We start from the raw sequence: 19,418 nt of genomic DNA on the forward strand, positions 1-19,418 counted from the left end.
GGTCAAGCCACAAGTGGCTATATGACGGTGTGGTACAGCTACTAGTTTATATTACTCAAATATAATTTTGCACTTTTTGTCCATATTGATTTCCTCTATAAATGAAAGTAAGTGAGTTGCAAATTTCTGTAGAAATTCTGTTTTATCGAACTCATAGAAATAAGTTAAAATAACCTGAATTAATTAAATTACGTAAAAGTCCCCTGTTAAGCTTTTTTTTTTTTTTTTTTTAAATAAAAACAAATAATACAAAAGTAAATCTTTTTGGGAAATTTGGTTGTTTTATGTTTTCCGTTCAAAAAAGGAGATCAAAAAACGATTGGTTATTTAATTTTTGTTTTCAAATTAAAAAACCAAAATTTAAATTCAAGGTATATTTCTTCATCGAGGTCAAGAAGGGATAAACAAACATTGAAAAATCGAACAAAAACAAAAATACGCCCGTTCTTCATTATGGTGAGACCGAAAGTTGTTCTTTTCAAAATAAGAGCACATATATGAGGACGCTGCTGTTTTTCTGGTACCAAAATAAATGAATTATCTCTATCTTTTCCCTGCTGTTTAAAATGTCCTCTGAACCGTAATCCAAAGTCAATTTTGAAATGGCAACACAAGGCTTGTCATCCGCGGCGGAAATTGCTGCAAATATATTGGGATTGGAAGGGGTTTTTCAGCAAGACGTGAGGAGATTTTGCACAGAAAATGGTTTACTGACCAGACAAATGCCAGTATATACAATTAAAAGTGAACTATGAAAACAACCAGGGTACTATAAAACTGGCAAAGAAACAAACACATTGATACTAAAGCGTAACTTAAGTCCATTTTAAGACCATTTTATTCTGCTGAAAACATATGTATTTGGGTATGAAGCCATGCTGTTGATTCTTCTCCAACTCCTGATATTGTTGTCAAACTATTTGAATTTGTCATATTTTGTTGTAAAAATGTATGAGAGACTGTCATCTATGGGTTGAAACCCAGCTAATACAACCAAATTCTACAATCTATTGGCTGAGAATGGTGGTTTGTGATGTTTTATTGGCTTTTTAATGACACCAATGTTGGCCCCGCCCCTTCTATAAAAACTAGCAACAGTATCCCTTATATTTTAAAATAGGTGTATAATAAATCTAAATACCCACTTATTTACATCAATTATGTGATCAGAAATCCATCTAACTGAGCTTTACATGCTCTTCTGAGAAGTAAAAGCAGTGACTCCTAAAACTAGTATTTTGATACATAATAAGCTATTATTTATATAAATATATATATATATATATATATATATATATATAGACATGTTAAGTATTATAGTTTTCTATATCACTAAAAAAAACTTGAATCTCGATATATCACCCAGCCCTAATTCCTAAATTATAAAACAGCCTAAATAAAAACATAAATGAGTATATGAAGCACATGTGTTTATTTAATATACTGATATTACATATTTTATTATAGTTTCTCATGCTCACTCATGTGGTTCTCTGGTATTCACTAATGACTTATTAGACACATTTGTTGTTGCAGACTTTACATTCTTTAGCACTTTTTGAAAGCAGTGTATATTTGTGGTGCTTGTGATTGTCTGATTTTTCATGGTGACTTACGTCATTCCTTCCGCTGTGGTAGACGTTAAAATCTCAGTTATTAATCTAACAGAACGTGTAACTGTGTCACATTGATTGTGATTTATTCTGCAAAATCCAATATCTCTGATATTAATCACTCTATTCAGCATAACTTTAATGCAGTTCAATCCTGGCTACAATCTAATAAACTATTACTCAATAACTCTAAATCAAATTTTATGTTGTTCCAGAAGCGGGTTCGCCCAGTTTCAGCTAATGAGATTAAAAACTCACTTTTTCTGATTTGTTACTAGTCCCAGTTGTTGATCAGTTCAAATATCTTGGTCTATGGCTTGACTCCTCACTATCATTTAAAACTCACATACAAACTATTGCGAATAAAATTTCTTATCGTTTAAAATTGCTTTATCAATCAGTTAATTGTTTTAGTTACTCAGTTAGAAAAAGGATCATTTCCCAATTGATTCTTCCCATTATTGATTACAGTGATGTTATTTATCAAAACACCACTGCCACGATTCTCCAACCACTTATTGTCACTTACAATAGTCTGTGTAGATTTATCCTCCGCTGTCCCTTTAGAACTCACCACTGCCAAATGTATGAACACTTGTGATGGCTCTCTCTGGCATCTAGACGACAGCTTCACTGGCTATTATTTATATTTAAATGTATTAATTTAAGTTTTCCTGATTATTTAAAACAATATATAATTCATTTCAGATCTTCATACAGTTTGCGTCATGCTGATCAACCATATCTTGTAGTCCCTAGAGTCTAAAAAGAAGTTGGTAAATTTTCATTCAAATAAAGCTCCACTTGACTGGAACATTCTCCCATTACCGATCCGCTCTCTAACCTCTCTGTCTCTGCTCTTGTCCTCCATCTCCAGAATATCTGTCAGCGTTTTTGATCATAGGCTATGTAACCTAAACCTTTTTATTCATTTAATCTAATGAAAGTTCTTACTATCATTAGATCGCTACTATTAATGATATCACTTTTATTACTTGTTTATTTTTTGTATAAAATATTTACTTTTTTTGAACAACGGTCAAATGTGCACTGTGTGTGTGGGTGTGTATGTGTGCGTGTCTATCTATACTTTGTTGTGTTTATTATTTTTGAAATACTGAATTCCTGTATTGTCTGCTCTGCTGTATCTGTCATCTTATGTAAGTTGAGGACCCCCTCGAAAACGAGATGTTCCATCTCAAGGGGCTTATCCTCCAATAAATAAATAAAATAAACAAACATTCTGCTGCTCTTTAGGAAGATAAACTCTCTGTCACATTTCACAATGTATTTACACACGTTCTTTGTTTTTTTTTCTGCCGGAACGTCTTCATTCATCATCTCTGGTCTGAGTTGTTTCCAAGTTTGTTGGCGCTGTCAGCACTAATCTCGCGAGAACTGCCACCAAGCCAGGCCATTTCAGGTGGCAGTTCTCGCAAGGCTAGTGACGGCGTTCAGTTTAGTAAGGCATCTTTTAATTATTATTACATTAAAATACGGGATATTTACGAGAAAATACTAATACGGGAAGATGGCGGGAAAGAGGGGTAAAATACGGGAGTTTCCCGGCCAAAACGGGATACTTGGCAAAAACTGGAAAAGTGATACTGGAGTACGACTGCGATACTGCTTGCAAATGTGAAGACATAACCAAGTTACCAAGTTGAAGCTAAATAGTTTGGTCAGGTCAGGTTAGGTACCTAAATGCGGAGAGTAAATTGTGATCAAACCAGATGGGACGGTAATTTTGAGAATATTTTTATTCAGAAAAAAAAAAAAAACTACACCAACAACAGCAAGCCAACAGTAAAGGCTACACGAAATTTAGAATCCCCAGCACAATTTTAATTAGTGTCATTTTTCACCAAATAAGCCACTGTCGTTTTAGTTTGCACACCCCATCATGCATGCTACATACCAAATCCAATTGGTTTACAAAATGAAAATGCTTTCTGCGAGCGTAACGCCTCTCACTTGCTCCCAGTAGATCAAAATCACAACACAACCAGAATCAACATGGACCCTGTGTGTTTTGGTTAATAATGATATAACATTGGACATGTAAACCAGAGGGGCAGAAACCCTTTCATCCTCCCTTCAGGGGTCTCCACATTTGTTTGGCCTAGGTTTTTACGTCAGAGGCCCTTACTGCACTAACCTACAATGTACTTCAAATGGCCTGAGTAAAAGTGTTCTGTGTTTTGGTAGCACAATCATTCTTGTTTAGGCTGGCAAATACTTTCCAGTTTTACTCTAGCCTTTTCCCTCACTTTAAATAACCTTGGTTCTGTTCTAACCCAGCTCTTAAAACAAAGGAACATCTACCTACTGCCAAAGATTTGAATTAGCAGAACATTTGTCAGAGCATGTACATATATTTTCTATTTGTTGGTTAAAATATGTTGTGTCAATGTAAAAAAAAAAATTGTTCAATATTGTTCAGTTTTATACACGACATAAGTCCAATGGTGTATCTGCTGGATTTCTACTGTTATATCATATTCATGAGTCATATCAATCCGATAGGAAAACCAATTTACCTACAAATTCCACTGTTTTGTTCTTCAAGGCAGGCATTTACGAATTCGATTTTGTTCGTGGACTTTCACTAATGCTCCAATTTTTTTTTTTTTTTTTTTTTTTTTTTTACAGCCTGCATCAGAGGCTCTATATAAAAAAAAAAAAAAAGACCAACATAGCATTAGTTTTGTCAAATTTCAGTAGATTTCTATTGTAGCAACTGGTACTGTCCCATTACAATTTAACTTTTTTCAGGATCCAAATTACAAAACGTTCAGGAATTTAAAGTTTATAACCTGACTTCAGAGATTTTTTTTATTTTACTTGTGCTGCTTCAACCATAGTAGTAAAATGTGACAGGAAGTTTATTACTACAGACAGTATATATTCAGCCAGATTAACTTCTGAAGTACAACTCACGCTAAATTACATTATTAAAGGCAGCAGACACCTGAAAGTTTTAAACTTAAATAGTTTTGTATGAGTAAGTGTAACATCTTCAACGACATTTACATTAATCTGTTCTTCATTCTTTAACTACCTCACACAACAACTCTGCATTTAGAATTATCTCTACTGTTGTCTAGGAACCTGTAGGACACCTTTGTATTTAACAGGGGAACTTTCACATCATTTAAGGCCGACGCATTAGGAGATTAAATTTAAATGCTCATAATTCAGAATAAAGATAACTACTTTTTCCTCCTACATTTTAGTTTCTAAGCATCTTATTACTCAATTCCTAAAATGTTTTCTCAAACTGTCCTTAACGTCATAAGCTGTACTCCAACATTTCAAGGAACAGCACAAGCTTTTGACCTCATGTTTTTATTAGACATGATACAATACATGCAGACATAAATGATCTCTTGCATGTTAATTAGCTTCCCTTGCAATTCATTTTCTGGTTGGACCCATGTGGAGGAACGTAAGCCATCATGAAGAACGCAATCAGGAGCCTCTCATTTCAGGGATAGCATATTGTTGCACTTCGATGGATCTTTTTGCTAGGATAAAAACTGAGGAAAAAGACATTTACATTAAATACCAAAGTGTCGTCATCTGTGCCATTTTAAACACCAAACTTACCGTGGTCGCCCACCGTCTCGTTGTGGCCCGAGTGGTCGCCCACCGTCTCGTTGTGGCCCGAGTGGTCGCCCACCGTCTCGTTGTGGCCCGAGTGGTCGCCCACCGTCTCGTTGTGGCCCGAGTGGTCGCCCACCGTCTCGTTGTGGCCCGAGTGGTCGCCCACCGTCTCGTTGTGGCCCGAGTGGTCGCCCACCGTCTCGTTGTGGCCCGAGTGGTCGCCCACCGTCTCGTTGTGGCCCGAGTGGTCGCCCACCGTCTCGTTGTGGCCCGAGTGGTCGCCCACCGTCTCGTTGTGGCCCGAGTGGTCGCCCACCGTCTCGTTGTGGCCCGAGTGGTCGCCCACCGTCTCGTTGTGGCCCGAGTGGTCGCCCACCGTCTCGTTGTGGCCCGAGTGGTCGCCCACCGTCTCGTTGTGGCCCGAGTGGTCGCCCACCGTCTCGTTGTGGCCCGAGTGGTCGCCCACCGTCTCGTTGTGGCCCGAGTGGTCGCCCACCGTCTCGTTGTGGCCCGAGTGGTCGCCCACCGTCTCGTTGTGGCCCGAGTGGTCGCCCACCGTCTCGTTGTGGCCCGAGTGGTCGCCCACCGTCTCGTTGTGGCCCGAGTGGTCGCCCACCGTCTCGTTGTGGCCCGAGTGGTCGCCCACCGTCTCGTTGTGGCCCGAGTGGTCGCCCACCGTCTCGTTGTGGCTGGTGGTGTTGGGCGTTACATGGTGAGGGATGGATACAACAATCTTCTCCGTTTGAATCTTCTGTAGGGTTTGCTCTGGTCCTTTAACAATCTGAACTTGTCCAACTGAAGTCTTAACTTCCACTTCATTAGTTTCCATTTGAACTGATGGAATAAAAACAAGGTTAACATCGACTTCATATCAAATTAAAAAAAAAAAAAAGGATGTCATTTTAGCTTAATAATTGCAGTGCTTAGTCCTATTAGCTTACCTTCTTTAGCATTCTGCTGCAACTCAGATTCCAATGACTGGAGAAGCTTGATGGTGTTCGATATTGAAGTATCATTGTCAGAAAGATCTAAATGGGAGAAAGTGTCATTAAAACAAAAATCTCCTCCTTAAACTCACCCCTCCATCATTTCTACCTCTCTGGTTTCTTAGCAACCCTTCATCTTGTCTTGCATTTTCTCTACCATAAGGCAAACAATAGCCTGTTGAACAGGAAAAAAAGTTACCTAAACTGTAAACATGCATTTCAATTCATTCCTGTGAGTTTAATTTTATATCATGAAAAACCACAAATCCAATACAACCTTTGGCGAGCCAAACAGTCAGCACACAAAGAAGCAGGGTTCTAGCAGCTTCCATTGTTTCACTGATGATTGAAGGTGTGGCACACATGGGTCTTTATAGAGCTCACAGGCAGGTGACACAGCTGTGGTTCATTATCTAGATTAGGGTCCACTCAGAGGAGAAAAATATGAAGAATATTCAGAGAACTGCCTGAACCAGTGAATTCAACCTGTAACAACCACTAAATGAAGATACTTGGGAACTTTTCATCCTTGGAATGTTAATGTTGGATATCTTGAAAGTTTACCATCAACATGATCATTAGTTGTAAAATCCATAATAAGTTAAATAAAACTTTACTAATATATACATATATATATATATATAAATATATATATTTATATATATAATGCTAATATAACTTTTATCATAGCATGGATATATCATATTACTATTATGATTAAGACCTTCGAAGATGACGCTACAACGTAAAAAGATACAAAATGTTGGTAGTTTGACCTTGTTTCTGTTAGGCAGGTCCCTTAGTTTTATAGTTAACATTTTCAATTTTAAAAAAATGTGAAACTGAAAGCTGCTCTGGGTTTAATTGAGCATTTACATTTTTTTGTTTTTTAATGATTTACAAAATGTATTTATTAAGAGTGCTCAATTCTCCATGTGTTCATTAAGTGTCACAGATTTAAATTGTTTTCATGTACCAGTATTTAAAAAAAAAAAGATATGGGATTTGCTGGTTTAAAAACCCTGTCTTATTATTTAAGGGACATTTGTTTTTCTTTTTTACATTTACTTTTTCTTTTAAAGTACATTTAGTAGCATGCATTTTTTTTTTACTCAAGTAAGGGAGCAACTTCAATACTTTTACATTTCCCAGAGTCATTTTTTTTTTTTTTTTTTCAAGTATCTATACTTTCACTTGAATGCTGAAGACTAGTACTTTTGCCACTTCTGGTTTTAGTGCACACTGTTTGTGAAATGAACCGCTCAGGATTGTGGGTAGGCAGCAGACACTTTAACAACATTTCTTCTCAGTTTGTTCTGAAGCTCCAGAGGCGGGAAGCAGAGACCTCTACTGGTAGAAAAGTAAATTACACATACAATAGTCCAGTCAGTGGTTCTCCAAGGTACTCAATTTCTCTTATTTCTAAAACCAAGTACCCCCTTTGTTGGACTAGAACATTTTGTTCAGAATACAATAATAAACAACTACATAATATAATGATGGAATGAATGAGTAATAAAAACACTAACTTTGCAAATAAGTGGAAAAAAACAGTATTAAGTGCCTCCTGAATGGGTTTATTTTTATAGTTTTTATCATTTCCGGTCATTTCCCTCCTGGTGTGGGACCAAGACGGATATTTGTATTTTAAGTTCATGTTCTAAAGAAGATTATTTTCATTATCATTATTATGATTATCATCATTAAATAAGTTAAATGAGTTGTGTAATATATCTCTATAGATACATATTGCATGTACAGTATGTGTATATGTGTGTATAGTGGATGACTTGTAAGGAAAAACAGGATTATCAGATTGATTATCATTTATATTCATATTCATCAGTGTTATAGTTGCTCTCAAAAGCCTCTCTTGTTGCTGTAATACTGTACATATTCCATGTTGTCACCAATAAAATGAACATTTTCAAAGAGCCTATAGGATTTTGTTATATTCAATTTAGATATTTTAACACGATGATACGCCCATTTTGTTTAAATCAACAGAAATTAAATTTATAAATAAATATCAAATTCAGCATTTCTCTTATATTTAATGACTGAAAGCAATGTTTACTAGGGATGTAACGATTCACTCAACTCCCGATACGATTCGATTCACGATACTGGGTTCACGATACGATTCTCTCACGATTTTTTCATTTACAAAATGGGACTGTAGACAATTTTTTTTTTGGGAAAACAACTGGAAAATACTGTATTATTTTCCTTTTATTTTTCATTGTCAAAAGAATTCCTTGATAAACTATTCAAAACAATGCAATTTAACTAAAAATAAATCTTGAATTAAATAAATAAAGGAATAATACAAATGAAAATGAAGCCTATTGATTTAAATTCTGATTCTATAATAAACTATGCAAAACTGCATAATAGTTCTTTTTCTTTTAAAAGTGCAACTGAAAATGTATTTTGTGCCTTAACAATTGGACTTTAAAAAAAAACAAAAAAAAACGTGATTACACTGATTTACGTCATATTTGTTTGGACCAGCAGAGGGCGTTGGTAACCCAGTGGTTGGTTGGCATGCAGATATCTTGCAGTGAAGAAGAGATGCTATGCTAGCAGACAGAGCTAATAGAAAACCGTGACTTTTACAGATATTCAAGTAATATTACAGATATTCTTTCGGTGCTAAAGGGGCAATGAATCATTTATTAACATATTTAAGAGTAGAAGGCAGCCAGAAAGAAAGTATAAGCAGACTCCGCCCGCCGCCAACACTTCCGGATAGCGCCCTCTGCTGGTTAAAAAAGTACTGCGATTCAATTGTCAGAAAATCGATATCAACCATGATACCTATGAATCGATTTTTAACTGCCTTACGATTAATCGTTACATCCCTAATGTTTACCGTGTAAAACATGTTTTTACATATTCTTGAAACCATTAGTACACATTATAAATGTATTAAACACTACCTTACGCCTTAAGAGGGAGGGATATTGTTGTCTTTATATTTATTATTCTAAATATTTAATTTTTTTAACATAATCACCACTGTTTGGCTCAGTTTATCGCCCACATTTGCACAACGTTTTTATTCCAAGTCTTGCCTTAATTTATTCATCTTTAGCAACACTGCTAATGACTTCCACAGATACAAGATTTATTTATTTTTTATTTTTTTTAACCACAATACAAATGTATTAGGGTGTTAAGTAGTGCTACAGGATCCCCACTCATATTCAATTTCCCACTAGAGGCAGTTGAGCCAAAACCAGGCGCTATAGCTTTAAATGCAGCTCATTGTTTACAGGTAGTCATGGTAACGCAGGCTAAAAGATGAAAGATGATTAGCATTAACCGCAGTGTGAGTTCTGCAGCAGGATTTACAACAGTGACTAAAGGAGGTCTAATATCATTAAAACATTGACCAGCAGAGGTCAGCAGTGACCAAGGTTTGTGACCAAAGGTTTTTAGTATTATTGTAAACTTTTATAATAATATTGTAATATTGTAAATATGGCTAATTTAATTGATTGAAAACGAACAGTTTAGCAAGACTTGTCAATTCAATAGCAATGTAAATAAAGAAATATATAAATACTTACACAGTTAATATCCAGCAACAAACAGTGACTGAGTTTTTACATTCAACACCACGTATAAAACTGACTAAGCACTAATGTGCTCTGACCACATTGTTCTGGTCTAAACATTTTATTATTATTATTATTATTTTAATAATATAAACAGGAAGTAGTGTTTTTATGTATTTATGTTTATAGTTTTTTCCCCACTTTTTCATTTTCCATGCCAGTTTGAACATCTTCAATCACAAACCAGGAGACCGGACTTGACAATGCCTAAAGCTAAAAGGTTTAAGGCTAACAGGGTGGAGATGTACCCAAAGGATCAGGTCCAGGGGTCCAAATCTACCCCCCTTGATGACAGCCTGACCGGCCTCGACTGGCTACAGAACTATTCCATCCAGACCTCAGACCCACATCGGCCCAGCGTCCCCGAGTGTCCCTCCTCCCAGGAGCAGCTCTTCCATAAAAGCCTTGGCACAGACTCTCCATCCAACCTCGGCAGCGACTCCACCGTTGGTCCCCTGTTCTCCAGGTACCAGGGTTGGGGTCAATTATAACTGTAATCACGTATAAGATGATTAATTACAATTATGGCGTAATCATAGACGCAATTGTATTTTTAAAAATCTGTTGCCATGTTGTAATCGTATTTAAATTGTAATTGAGTTTAGAAAATTGACTTTGTAATTGTAATTGCCATAAAAATTCTCTAAAAATTGTCAATAACAATTTAAAGCAAAACTGGGGATTCATGTTACAGTTCTATGTTTAGTTTTACACATATGAAGTTAATTATTGAAATATGTTTCATTTCAAGCTTTCTACCATATTCGAGGGGGTTTTCTGACACAAAACAGTCTCAGACGCCCCCACACCAAAAATATTAAAACCTGTATTTTTCTTGATTAAGACGTTTAACAAATTAAATGAATTAGATATTTGTTTTTAGTGTATTTTACAGCTGATTTAGGACCAGTTATCATAAGAGATGCTAACAGAAAGCTAACACATTAGGAAGGTTAACTTTTATTAGGTTATTTATTACAGGCTCATTAATTATGATTAATTGTAATTGAACTTTAGTAATTGAATATGCAATTGTAATTGACTTTCTGAGATTAAAAAATAATTGTAATTTAATTGTAATTGGAAAAAAAAGGCTGGTCACTGTAATTGTAATTGAATTTTAATTGAATATGGGTAATTGAAAACGTTATTGTAACTGAAAAATGTAATTGACCCCAACCCAGGTACCCTCTGGTGGAGGTGGACTACAAGACCAACCCCAAAGCCAAACCACCTCATTCCCACGCTTCTCTCATCTACAAGGCCATGCAGACCAGCGGACAATCCAAAGTCACTTTGTCCACCATCTATGAGTGGATACAAGAGAATTTCTGCTACTACAGACACGCAAAGCCCACCTGGCAGGTAACTGACACCCACTTTTGTTATTTTTGAGTGTCCATCTCCCTTCATGTCTCATCATTTACTCATATTTGCTCAATGGCTTTGTAATAAAATCTTGCTTTTATTGTGTCTTTGTTACAGAACTCTATTCGTCGCACTTTGACCCTCAACAAGTGCTTCAAAAAGGTCCCTCGACAGAATGGTGAGCCCGGCAAGGGAGGGTTCTGGCAAATCGACCCAGAGCATTCAGACATGTTTGACAACGGGATCCTCAGACGTAGGAAACTGCCAGAGAACCATTACAGAACGCTGCTAGGGAACAAACTTTTTCAGGGTTATCAGGGCACTACAAGCACTTCTTCTGTTCATGGAGTTGTGCGTCCTGAACAGAAGTTAATGTCATCTACAGAAAACAGAGAGACCACAAGGTCTACAGAGACACCACTTGATTATGACATTGTAGCAGCAGCTTGTAATGACATTATTGGTGGGGATTGTAGCACCTTGAAGGTTTTGGAAAGCACCGCTGCTGTTGGGGTTCTGGAACCAACAGGAGAGCAGGCAAGGTGGTGGGAAGGAGGAGGAGGAGATGTGATGAACCACCACCTGTCCTACGGCTACATGAACCTGTGTACCACCACCATGGACGGTACAGTTAATGTAGCAGAGCTCCAAATGCCTCTGCAGGATCTCCATCAGCATCAGGACCAACAACATTTGGTGCATCTGGATGAGTCCTCGGTGAAATTCTCTGAGCAGCCATGGGTGGAGGTCACAGTGGTGACAGAGAACGTACCACCAACCCTGGATCAAGGCTTTGGTGTGAGTGAGGGCGTCTTCACAGCTACCTGTGACCTTCCACCACCAACAACACTGACTGTCCTATAACAATCCTCTTAAGAATCTTCCCACATTACACCTCATTACTTCAAGCCCTCTTTCACTTTACTCAATGCCATCATACAATTCACATGTTATATGGACGTTTGTAATCACAAGTGTATGTATATATTGTTTGAAGTTTGTATTTCTTTTTTGATTTTTAATTAATATTTGGTTCAGTATTTTCATTTGTCTTCTGATATAAATTTTTGTGAACTTTGTATATTAGTTTTCCTCTATTTCTTTAATGTGTGCTAAATAAATAAATTACATCCCTTCCATAACCTGCTTTGCTCCCTTGGACTGTAAATCCTTTTTTTTACTCTTTGACTGAAAGTCAAGTATGATGACAACGAACCAACCCAGCTCGCCCTAAAAATGACACAATGAAGGACAGGTTAAGGGAACAGACTTTGTTATCCCTGTGATTATTGTATTTAAAGCCAATAATTTCTGAAATGTGGGCTTGAATAACAGATTACTACTGAATGGTAATAATCACCAAAAAGGAAACTTTACTTGTGAATATTATGGGTTTAGATCAGTGACTGCAGTCAGGGTAGGCAAGGTCCCTCTATCCTGTGTTCTAATGTCCGCTCCCTGGAGAACAAAACTTGACGACCTGAAGCTGGATTTAAATGCAAGAAGGGAGATTAGGGTGGCGGTGTTTGCATATACAGTAGTCCCTTGTTTATCGCAGGGGTTACGTTCTAAAAATAACCCGCAATAGGCAAAATCCGTGAAGTAGTCAGCTTTATTTTTTACAATGATACATGTTACTGCTGTGTAATGAAGCAAGTCCATTACTTGTTGGATAAAAGACGCATGCATATTATGTTTTGTAAACAAATGTTTTTTTATTGTCTTTCCCATGGTTGTGGACCTGCAACAGAGAGTAAAGTATGGGTGAAACTAAACGTAAAATTGTGTGAAAAATGAACTTTACTTTATTTCTGGTCTGGTCCCAGGTATTCCGGCTAAAAGATTCCACAGAGAGCCGGAACACCTTAAGAAGGTTCCAGGAGGGACCATTGTGTGAGGAGCAGGAGGGGTGTTTGATTTAAATTTTGTGCTCAATTAGATGTTTGTTTTTAATATAGTTTACTTAAAACCTCCTTTTTTTTTTTTTTTTTTTTTTTTTTTTTTTTTTTTTTTTACAGCCTGCACCATAGGCTCTATATAAGAAAACATAACACTAGTTTTGTCAAATTTCCATAGATTACTATTGTAGCAACTGGTACTGTCCCATTACAATTTAACTTTTTGCCGGATCCAAATCAAAAAAACTTTAAAAAAAAGTTTAAAAACCTGACTTCAGGACTTTACTTGTGCTGCTCTAACCATAGTAGTAGAATGTGACAGGAAGGTTATTACTACAGAAAGTATAGATTCAGTCAGATCAATTTCTAAAGTACAACTCACGCTAAGTTTCGTATGATTAAGTGTAACATCTTCAACGACAGTTATTTACATTAGTTTGTTCTTCATTCTTTAATTACCTCACTCCCACAACAACTCTGCATTTAGAATTACCTCTACCGGAGTCAGGTGGGGCAGCCGAGAGTGATGGTCGCACACTAGGTGGCTCCCTGATGCCCATACCTAAAATCGTTACTTTGGGAGACATGCTCTTCGAATAACTGCTATTTTATTGCTGTTCTTGCTGAGTGGGAGGCCCCGTTTGAGTTGCGGTCGTCGGAAATATGTCAAGTGCCAGTAAAGGAACCTTTTTCAGAGGACCAGGAAATGAGCGCTAACATGTTTGAAGAGATACGGAAAATGAATGCTACCCTACGGACTATGGCAGCGGATGTAGTCACTATTAAGCAGATGACTACCGAGCTGAAGGAATCCGTGGAGAGCATCCAGGTACGCATGGGTGAAGTCGAACAACGGATATCGGACCTGGAGGATAGCCACGAGCGAGCTAAGACCAAGCTGGAGAGATGTGACGAGAGAGTGGCTGTACTGTGGTCACGGATTGAGGATATGGAAAACAGGAGTCGGGGGAATAATGTACGTTTGTTTGGTCTTAAGGAAGGAACCAAGGAGCCGGGGAAAATGGTTCAATATGTGGAGAAGATATTAGCGGACGTGATTGGTCTCACTACTGACGGTGAATTTGAGATTGAACGTGTTCCCGTACCTGTTCCAGACCCCACTAAGCCTCCGAGAGCAGTGCTTGTACGCTTTTTACGTTCTTCTGCAAGAGAGAAGGTATTGAGGATGGCCAGGGAGAAGCGTGGCATTGATTGGGAGGGCAGCAAGTTTTCGGTCTTCGAGGATCTCACGAAGGAGTTGGCGGAAAAGCGGAAAGCGTTCAACCCAGTGAAGAAACGTCTTCGGGTGCTCCAGGTGAAGCACCGGGTGGTCTACCCTGCTACGTTAGTGTTTACCTGGGATGGTCAAAGGAAAGCCTTCACTGAAAGGAGAGAGGCGGAAAGATTTTTGCAGCGGTCAACATAAGCTGTGGGAATAAAGAAGGGCATGTCCTTCTTACAATGTAAGGTCAGCAATTGATGGGTTGGGGGGAGTTTGTCTGGGGTGTGGGGCCGTCGGTCGTACGGGTGAGTGTCTCACGGACCAAGTAAATTAGGGTAACCCGTACTATTTAATGTTCGGGATGGGGAGGTTGGGGACTAGTGGAGCTGATCAGCGGTGTTCTGCGTTGATGAGCGGGGGAGTGTGTTTGTGTTGTAAATGTTCAAGTTTCAGACAGCAGTCATTAGTATATGGGCCAAGGTTTTGTATTGTGTATTCTGATGTATATATTGTCTATACAATTGTGATTTACGTGCTTGATATTTCCCTTAATGTGATATAATGTCCAAGTATATTACAGTAACATCGTGGAACATAAAGGGGTGTGGAGATCCAATTAAAGGTACTGTCATATTTGAAAACAAAGAACACAGATATAGCATACATCCAGGAATCTCATATTGCAGGGGATGAAGAAGCCCAAAAATTTAAAAGAGATTGGGTTGGGACTGCATTACATAGCTCATATTCCAGTAAGAGAAACGGCGTCATGATTCTCATAAATAAAAATTTAAGCTTTGTATTATTGAAGAAATATAATGATAAGGAGGGTAGAATCATCTGTGCAGAAGCACTTATCAATGGAGTAAGAACTATATTGTGTAATGTATATGCTCCTAATAAAGGGGACCCACATTTTTTTCATTTACTTAATAGTGTAATAGGTAACAAAGAGGGACACGTTATTTTGGGGGGAGATTTCAATCAAGTGATGGATGGAATGATTGATAAAAGTAAACCAAGGGGCCTGTCTTCACCTAGGGATAGAGAGGAAATACATATGTTGGCAGAGGACATCAGTTTAGTGGACATTTGGAGGCTGGTTTATCATGGTGAAAGGGAGTACACATTTTACTCCACTTGTCATAAAACATATTCAAGGATAGATTTCTTTTTGATATCCAAAACTTTAATTGACTCGGTAGTGGGATGTGAAATAGGGACAATAGTTATTAGTGACCATTCAACAGTTGAATTACATATTAACTTAAATGTTGATAGGTTAAAGAGGGGGCGTTGGAGGCTTAATACTACGTTGTTATGTAAGTCGCGGCCGCTTCTCGATGACAACGCCACCTAGTATTTTATGAGAGGCTAGGAACTCTTAGAATAATTTAAACAAGGCAAGCAGTGTAATCAACCAAAGATACAGTTTAACAGGTCTAATAATTAATTTATTGCAAAGATCTAAAATAACACCGTGGGTGGTGATGCCAGCAAAAAAAAAGGTTTAAGACATTAAAAGTTCATCCCAACGGGTGAGGAAGAGGGATGGTTGGCGGAGCTGGATTGTAGTCCCGTTCCTCTTCTTTCTCTATGGCGGAGCCTACACTGGGACAAAAGGCCAGAGGCAGTGAGGTGTCCCCTTTCACAAAATCGTTTACAAGCAAGTGCAGTCAATCCCGCAAGAGTACTAGAACGGTACTTACACACGGGGGCAGAGATACTCTGCCCGCCTGCTGTGATCGTACTCTGGCTTCACCGCTTCACAGCCTCGCTGCCGCTGCTTCGGAGGCTGCGCCACTGCCGTCGCTTCGGGGGCTGTTGCTGCTACTCCTGCCGTGTTCCTTCTCCTTCTCTCTCAAAACCAGCCGGTGCCTTCCCGTTACCCGCTCCTCTCCGTTCCGTAGACCGCTGTCTACCCGTTGCCTCCCCGTTACCCGCTCCTCTCCGTTCCGTAGACCGCTGTCTAGCCGTTGCCTCCCCGTTACCCGCTCCTCTCCGTTCCGTAGACCGCTGTGCGTCAATTGTCCGCCCCCAGCTTTTATGCTCATTGGATCAAAGCTGATTGAAAAACAGTCTGCCACAGGTGTGAGGGTCCAAGTGATTAAAACAGGAAATAACAAGCGCAGCAATGCACAACAGTAAGAACACTTCAAAATAAAAGCACACACACAAACAAGCAAATTAGTTGTGCAAAATACTGGATGCCCAATTATCATCCTGTGACATCCCCCCCTACTTTAAGGGTGGCAGTCCCTGTCACCTTAGTCCCTGGACTAAAACAAGCTGGTGGCTGCCCAATGTTCGACCTAGTTGAGCGTCGTGGGCTCGGTGGCAGTCCCGGCGGGTTTACAGGAGGATCAAACAAAAACCAGTAATATGGGCCTTGGCCTTGTGGGTAACGTAGTTCTTTCTCCTATAATCGATACAAAACCTCCAGGTACCATTTTTTTCTGACTAGGACTATCGGCACGGCCCAGGGACTACAGCTCTCACGTATCCCACCTTTCTCCAGCATATCTGTAAGCAAGGTCTTGATCTCTTTGTACATTACAGGTGGTAAAGGTCGGTACCTTTCTTTGATGGGAGGGGCATCGCCCGTGTGAATACAATGTTGAACCAAGTCCGTCCTCCCGAAATCCTCATCATCTACCGCAAACACCTTCTCCCACTTCTGAAGCAGGGTCTTGAGCTCCAGCTGTTGTTGATCGGTCAGATGCCGACAGTCAATGAGCTTGCTCACCCCCTCCTCCGTGTGTTCCTCTTTGCTGGAGCCCAGGGTATCCACTACACCAACCTCCACGACACCATCCGGGCCCATGGTCAGGCTCAGGTCACGGGTTCCCTGGACATCCGCCTCCTCCACTTGGTATAACCGGCCCAGCTTCTGATAGCGTCCTATAGAAACTGGGTACGAATGGGGGTTACAGATACGAACAGGGACCCTCCCTCCGCGCACAACAGATAGGGTTCTGGCTATTCCCCATGCGTCCGCTTCAGGCATAGCCTCAAGAACTGCAGAATAGTCAGACCCCCAAGGTCCCATGGATGCGCGGCCCCACATAATCATCTCACTTTTGGGTGGTACCTGAACCGACCGATGGTCTGCGGGTCGAACGTAGCCCAAAAACCCGTCTCCCGGTGGTGTTGCGATGGTCCTCCGGCACACAGCAAAAGGTTCCCGCCACGCCTGCTGGGATTTCCATTTCTGGGGGGAGAGAGCTGGCTTCTCATGTTTAAAAACAGCATCCCAACACGCACCGATCACATTCATTCCAAAGAGCAGTGGGTGCGTAGAGCAATTGTCTTTCACAATAACGACACCTTTCTCTGGGATTTTTACACCTTCAACCTCAAAATCCATTATTGCATAACCAGAGTATGGTATGCTAAGGCCATTTGCAGCTTTAAGAGTTAACACCGGTGGGGATGTACCTTTTTCAACTTGAGAGAAATATTGTTCCATGACTTTTTGTTGAATTAGTGTAACTTGTGAGCCTCTCTCTAGCATCTAGCACATTAATCTGCAACTTGGCCTCTCCAGCCAAAGCACCCGATAACAGTTCAGTTTTCTAAGTTCAGTCAGGTCCTGTACATTTAAAATGCTAGACATTTGTTCTTTCCAGTCCCCATACTTAATGTCACTGTTTGGCCCTTGAAACTTTGGCAACCAAGGTGCACCGGGATATATTGGCATCATCATTTTTTTTTTTTACAAGTATAACAACTTAAAAATAAAAAAAATCTATGGTTGTTACACTGCTCATGCTTGTGTCCTGTCGACAACAGCCAAAATGTAAGTCGCGGCCGCTTCTCGATGACAATGCCACCTAGTATTTTATGAGAGGCTAGGAACTCTTAGAATAATTTAAACAAGGCAAGCAGTGTAATCAACCAAAGATACAGTTTAACAGGTCTAATAATTAATTTATTGCAAAGATCTAAAATAACACCGTGGGTGGTGATGCCAGCAAAAAAAAAGGTTTAAGACATTAAAAGTTCATCCCAACGGGTGAGGAAGAGGGATGGTTGGCGGAGCTGGATTGTAGTCCCGTTCCTCTTCTTTCTCTATGGCGGAGCCTACACTGGGACAAAAGGCCAGAGGCAGTGAGGTGTCCCCTTTCACAAAATCGTTTACAAGCAAGTGCAGTCAATCCCGCAAGAGTACTAGAACGGTACTTACACACGGGGGCAGAGATACTCTGCCCGCCTGCTGTGATCGGAGTCGTACTCTGGCTTCACCGCTTCACAGCCTCGCTGCCGCTGCTTCGGAGGCTGCGCCACTGCCGTCGCTTCGGGGGCTGTTGCTGCTACTCCTGCTGTGTTCCTTCTCCTTCTCTCTCAAAACCAGCCGGTGCCTTCCCGTTACCCGCTCCTCTCTGTTCCGTAGACCGCTGTCTACCCGTTGCCTCCCCGTTACCCGCTCCTCTCCGTTCCGTAGACCACTGTCTAGCCGTTGCCTCCCCGTTACCCGCTCCTCTCCGTTCCGTAGACCGCTGTGCGTCAATTGTCCGCCCCCAGCTTTTATGCTCATTGGATCAAAGCTGATTGAAAAACAGTCTGCCACAGGTGTGAGGGTCCAAGTGATTAAAACAGGAAATAACAAGCGCAGCAATGCACAACAGTAAGAACACTTCAAAATAAAAGCACACACACAAACAAGCAAATTAGTTGTGCAAAATACTGGATGCCCAATTATCATCCTGTGACAGTTACAAAATGAATCGTTTTGTCAGGAGATTTCAGATGATCTCAAAATGTTTTTTGAGATTAACATGGGCTCAACAGATAAGGTGGTGTCAGTTTGGGAAGCATCCAAAGCATATATACGGGGGAAATTAATTGCACATGCCTCAAAGGTGAAAAAAGATAACCGAGAAAAAGAAAATAAATTGGAGAAGGAAATACATAAATTAGAGAAGGACCTGGCAAAAGCATTTTCAAAGGAAAAGTATCAAACTATCTGTAAAATGAAATATCAATTACATGATATCTATAACAAGAAAGCCGAGTATGCATTATTCAGATTAAGGACTAAATTCTATGAGGGAGGGGAAAAAAATGGGAAGTTATTGGCTAGACAACTAAAACAGCAGGAT

General features: G+C 39.6%; 2 protein-coding genes across 2 annotated transcripts; one reads left to right on the forward strand and one right to left on the reverse strand.

The window, feature by feature from the left end:
• The first annotated feature begins 9,549 nt into the window (after nucleotides 1-9,549).
• On the forward strand, nucleotides 9,550-12,060 carry LOC114481843 (forkhead box protein J1-B-like). Its single transcript, XM_028476898.1, has 4 exons — nucleotides 9,550-9,627; nucleotides 9,990-10,294; nucleotides 11,013-11,193; nucleotides 11,314-12,060. The coding sequence occupies exons 2-4, from the start codon at nucleotides 10,032-10,034 to the stop codon at nucleotides 12,058-12,060; spliced, it is 1,191 nt and encodes a 396-aa protein (XP_028332699.1). The 5' UTR covers nucleotides 9,550-9,627; nucleotides 9,990-10,031.
• Nucleotides 12,061-16,082: 4,022 nt separating this feature from the next.
• Nucleotides 16,083-17,683, reverse strand: LOC114481844 (uncharacterized). Its single transcript, XM_028476899.1, has 3 exons — nucleotides 17,395-17,683; nucleotides 16,764-17,226; nucleotides 16,083-16,380 (listed from the first exon to the last, which is right to left on the reverse strand). The coding sequence occupies exons 1-3, from the start codon at nucleotides 17,681-17,683 to the stop codon at nucleotides 16,083-16,085; spliced, it is 1,050 nt and encodes a 349-aa protein (XP_028332700.1).
• Nucleotides 17,684-19,418: the final 1,735 nt, after the last annotated feature.

The sequence above is a fragment of the Gouania willdenowi genome, chromosome 19 (assembly GCF_900634775.1).
Source record: "Gouania willdenowi chromosome 19, fGouWil2.1, whole genome shotgun sequence".
NCBI lineage: Eukaryota > Metazoa > Chordata > Actinopteri > Blenniiformes > Gobiesocidae > Gouania > Gouania willdenowi.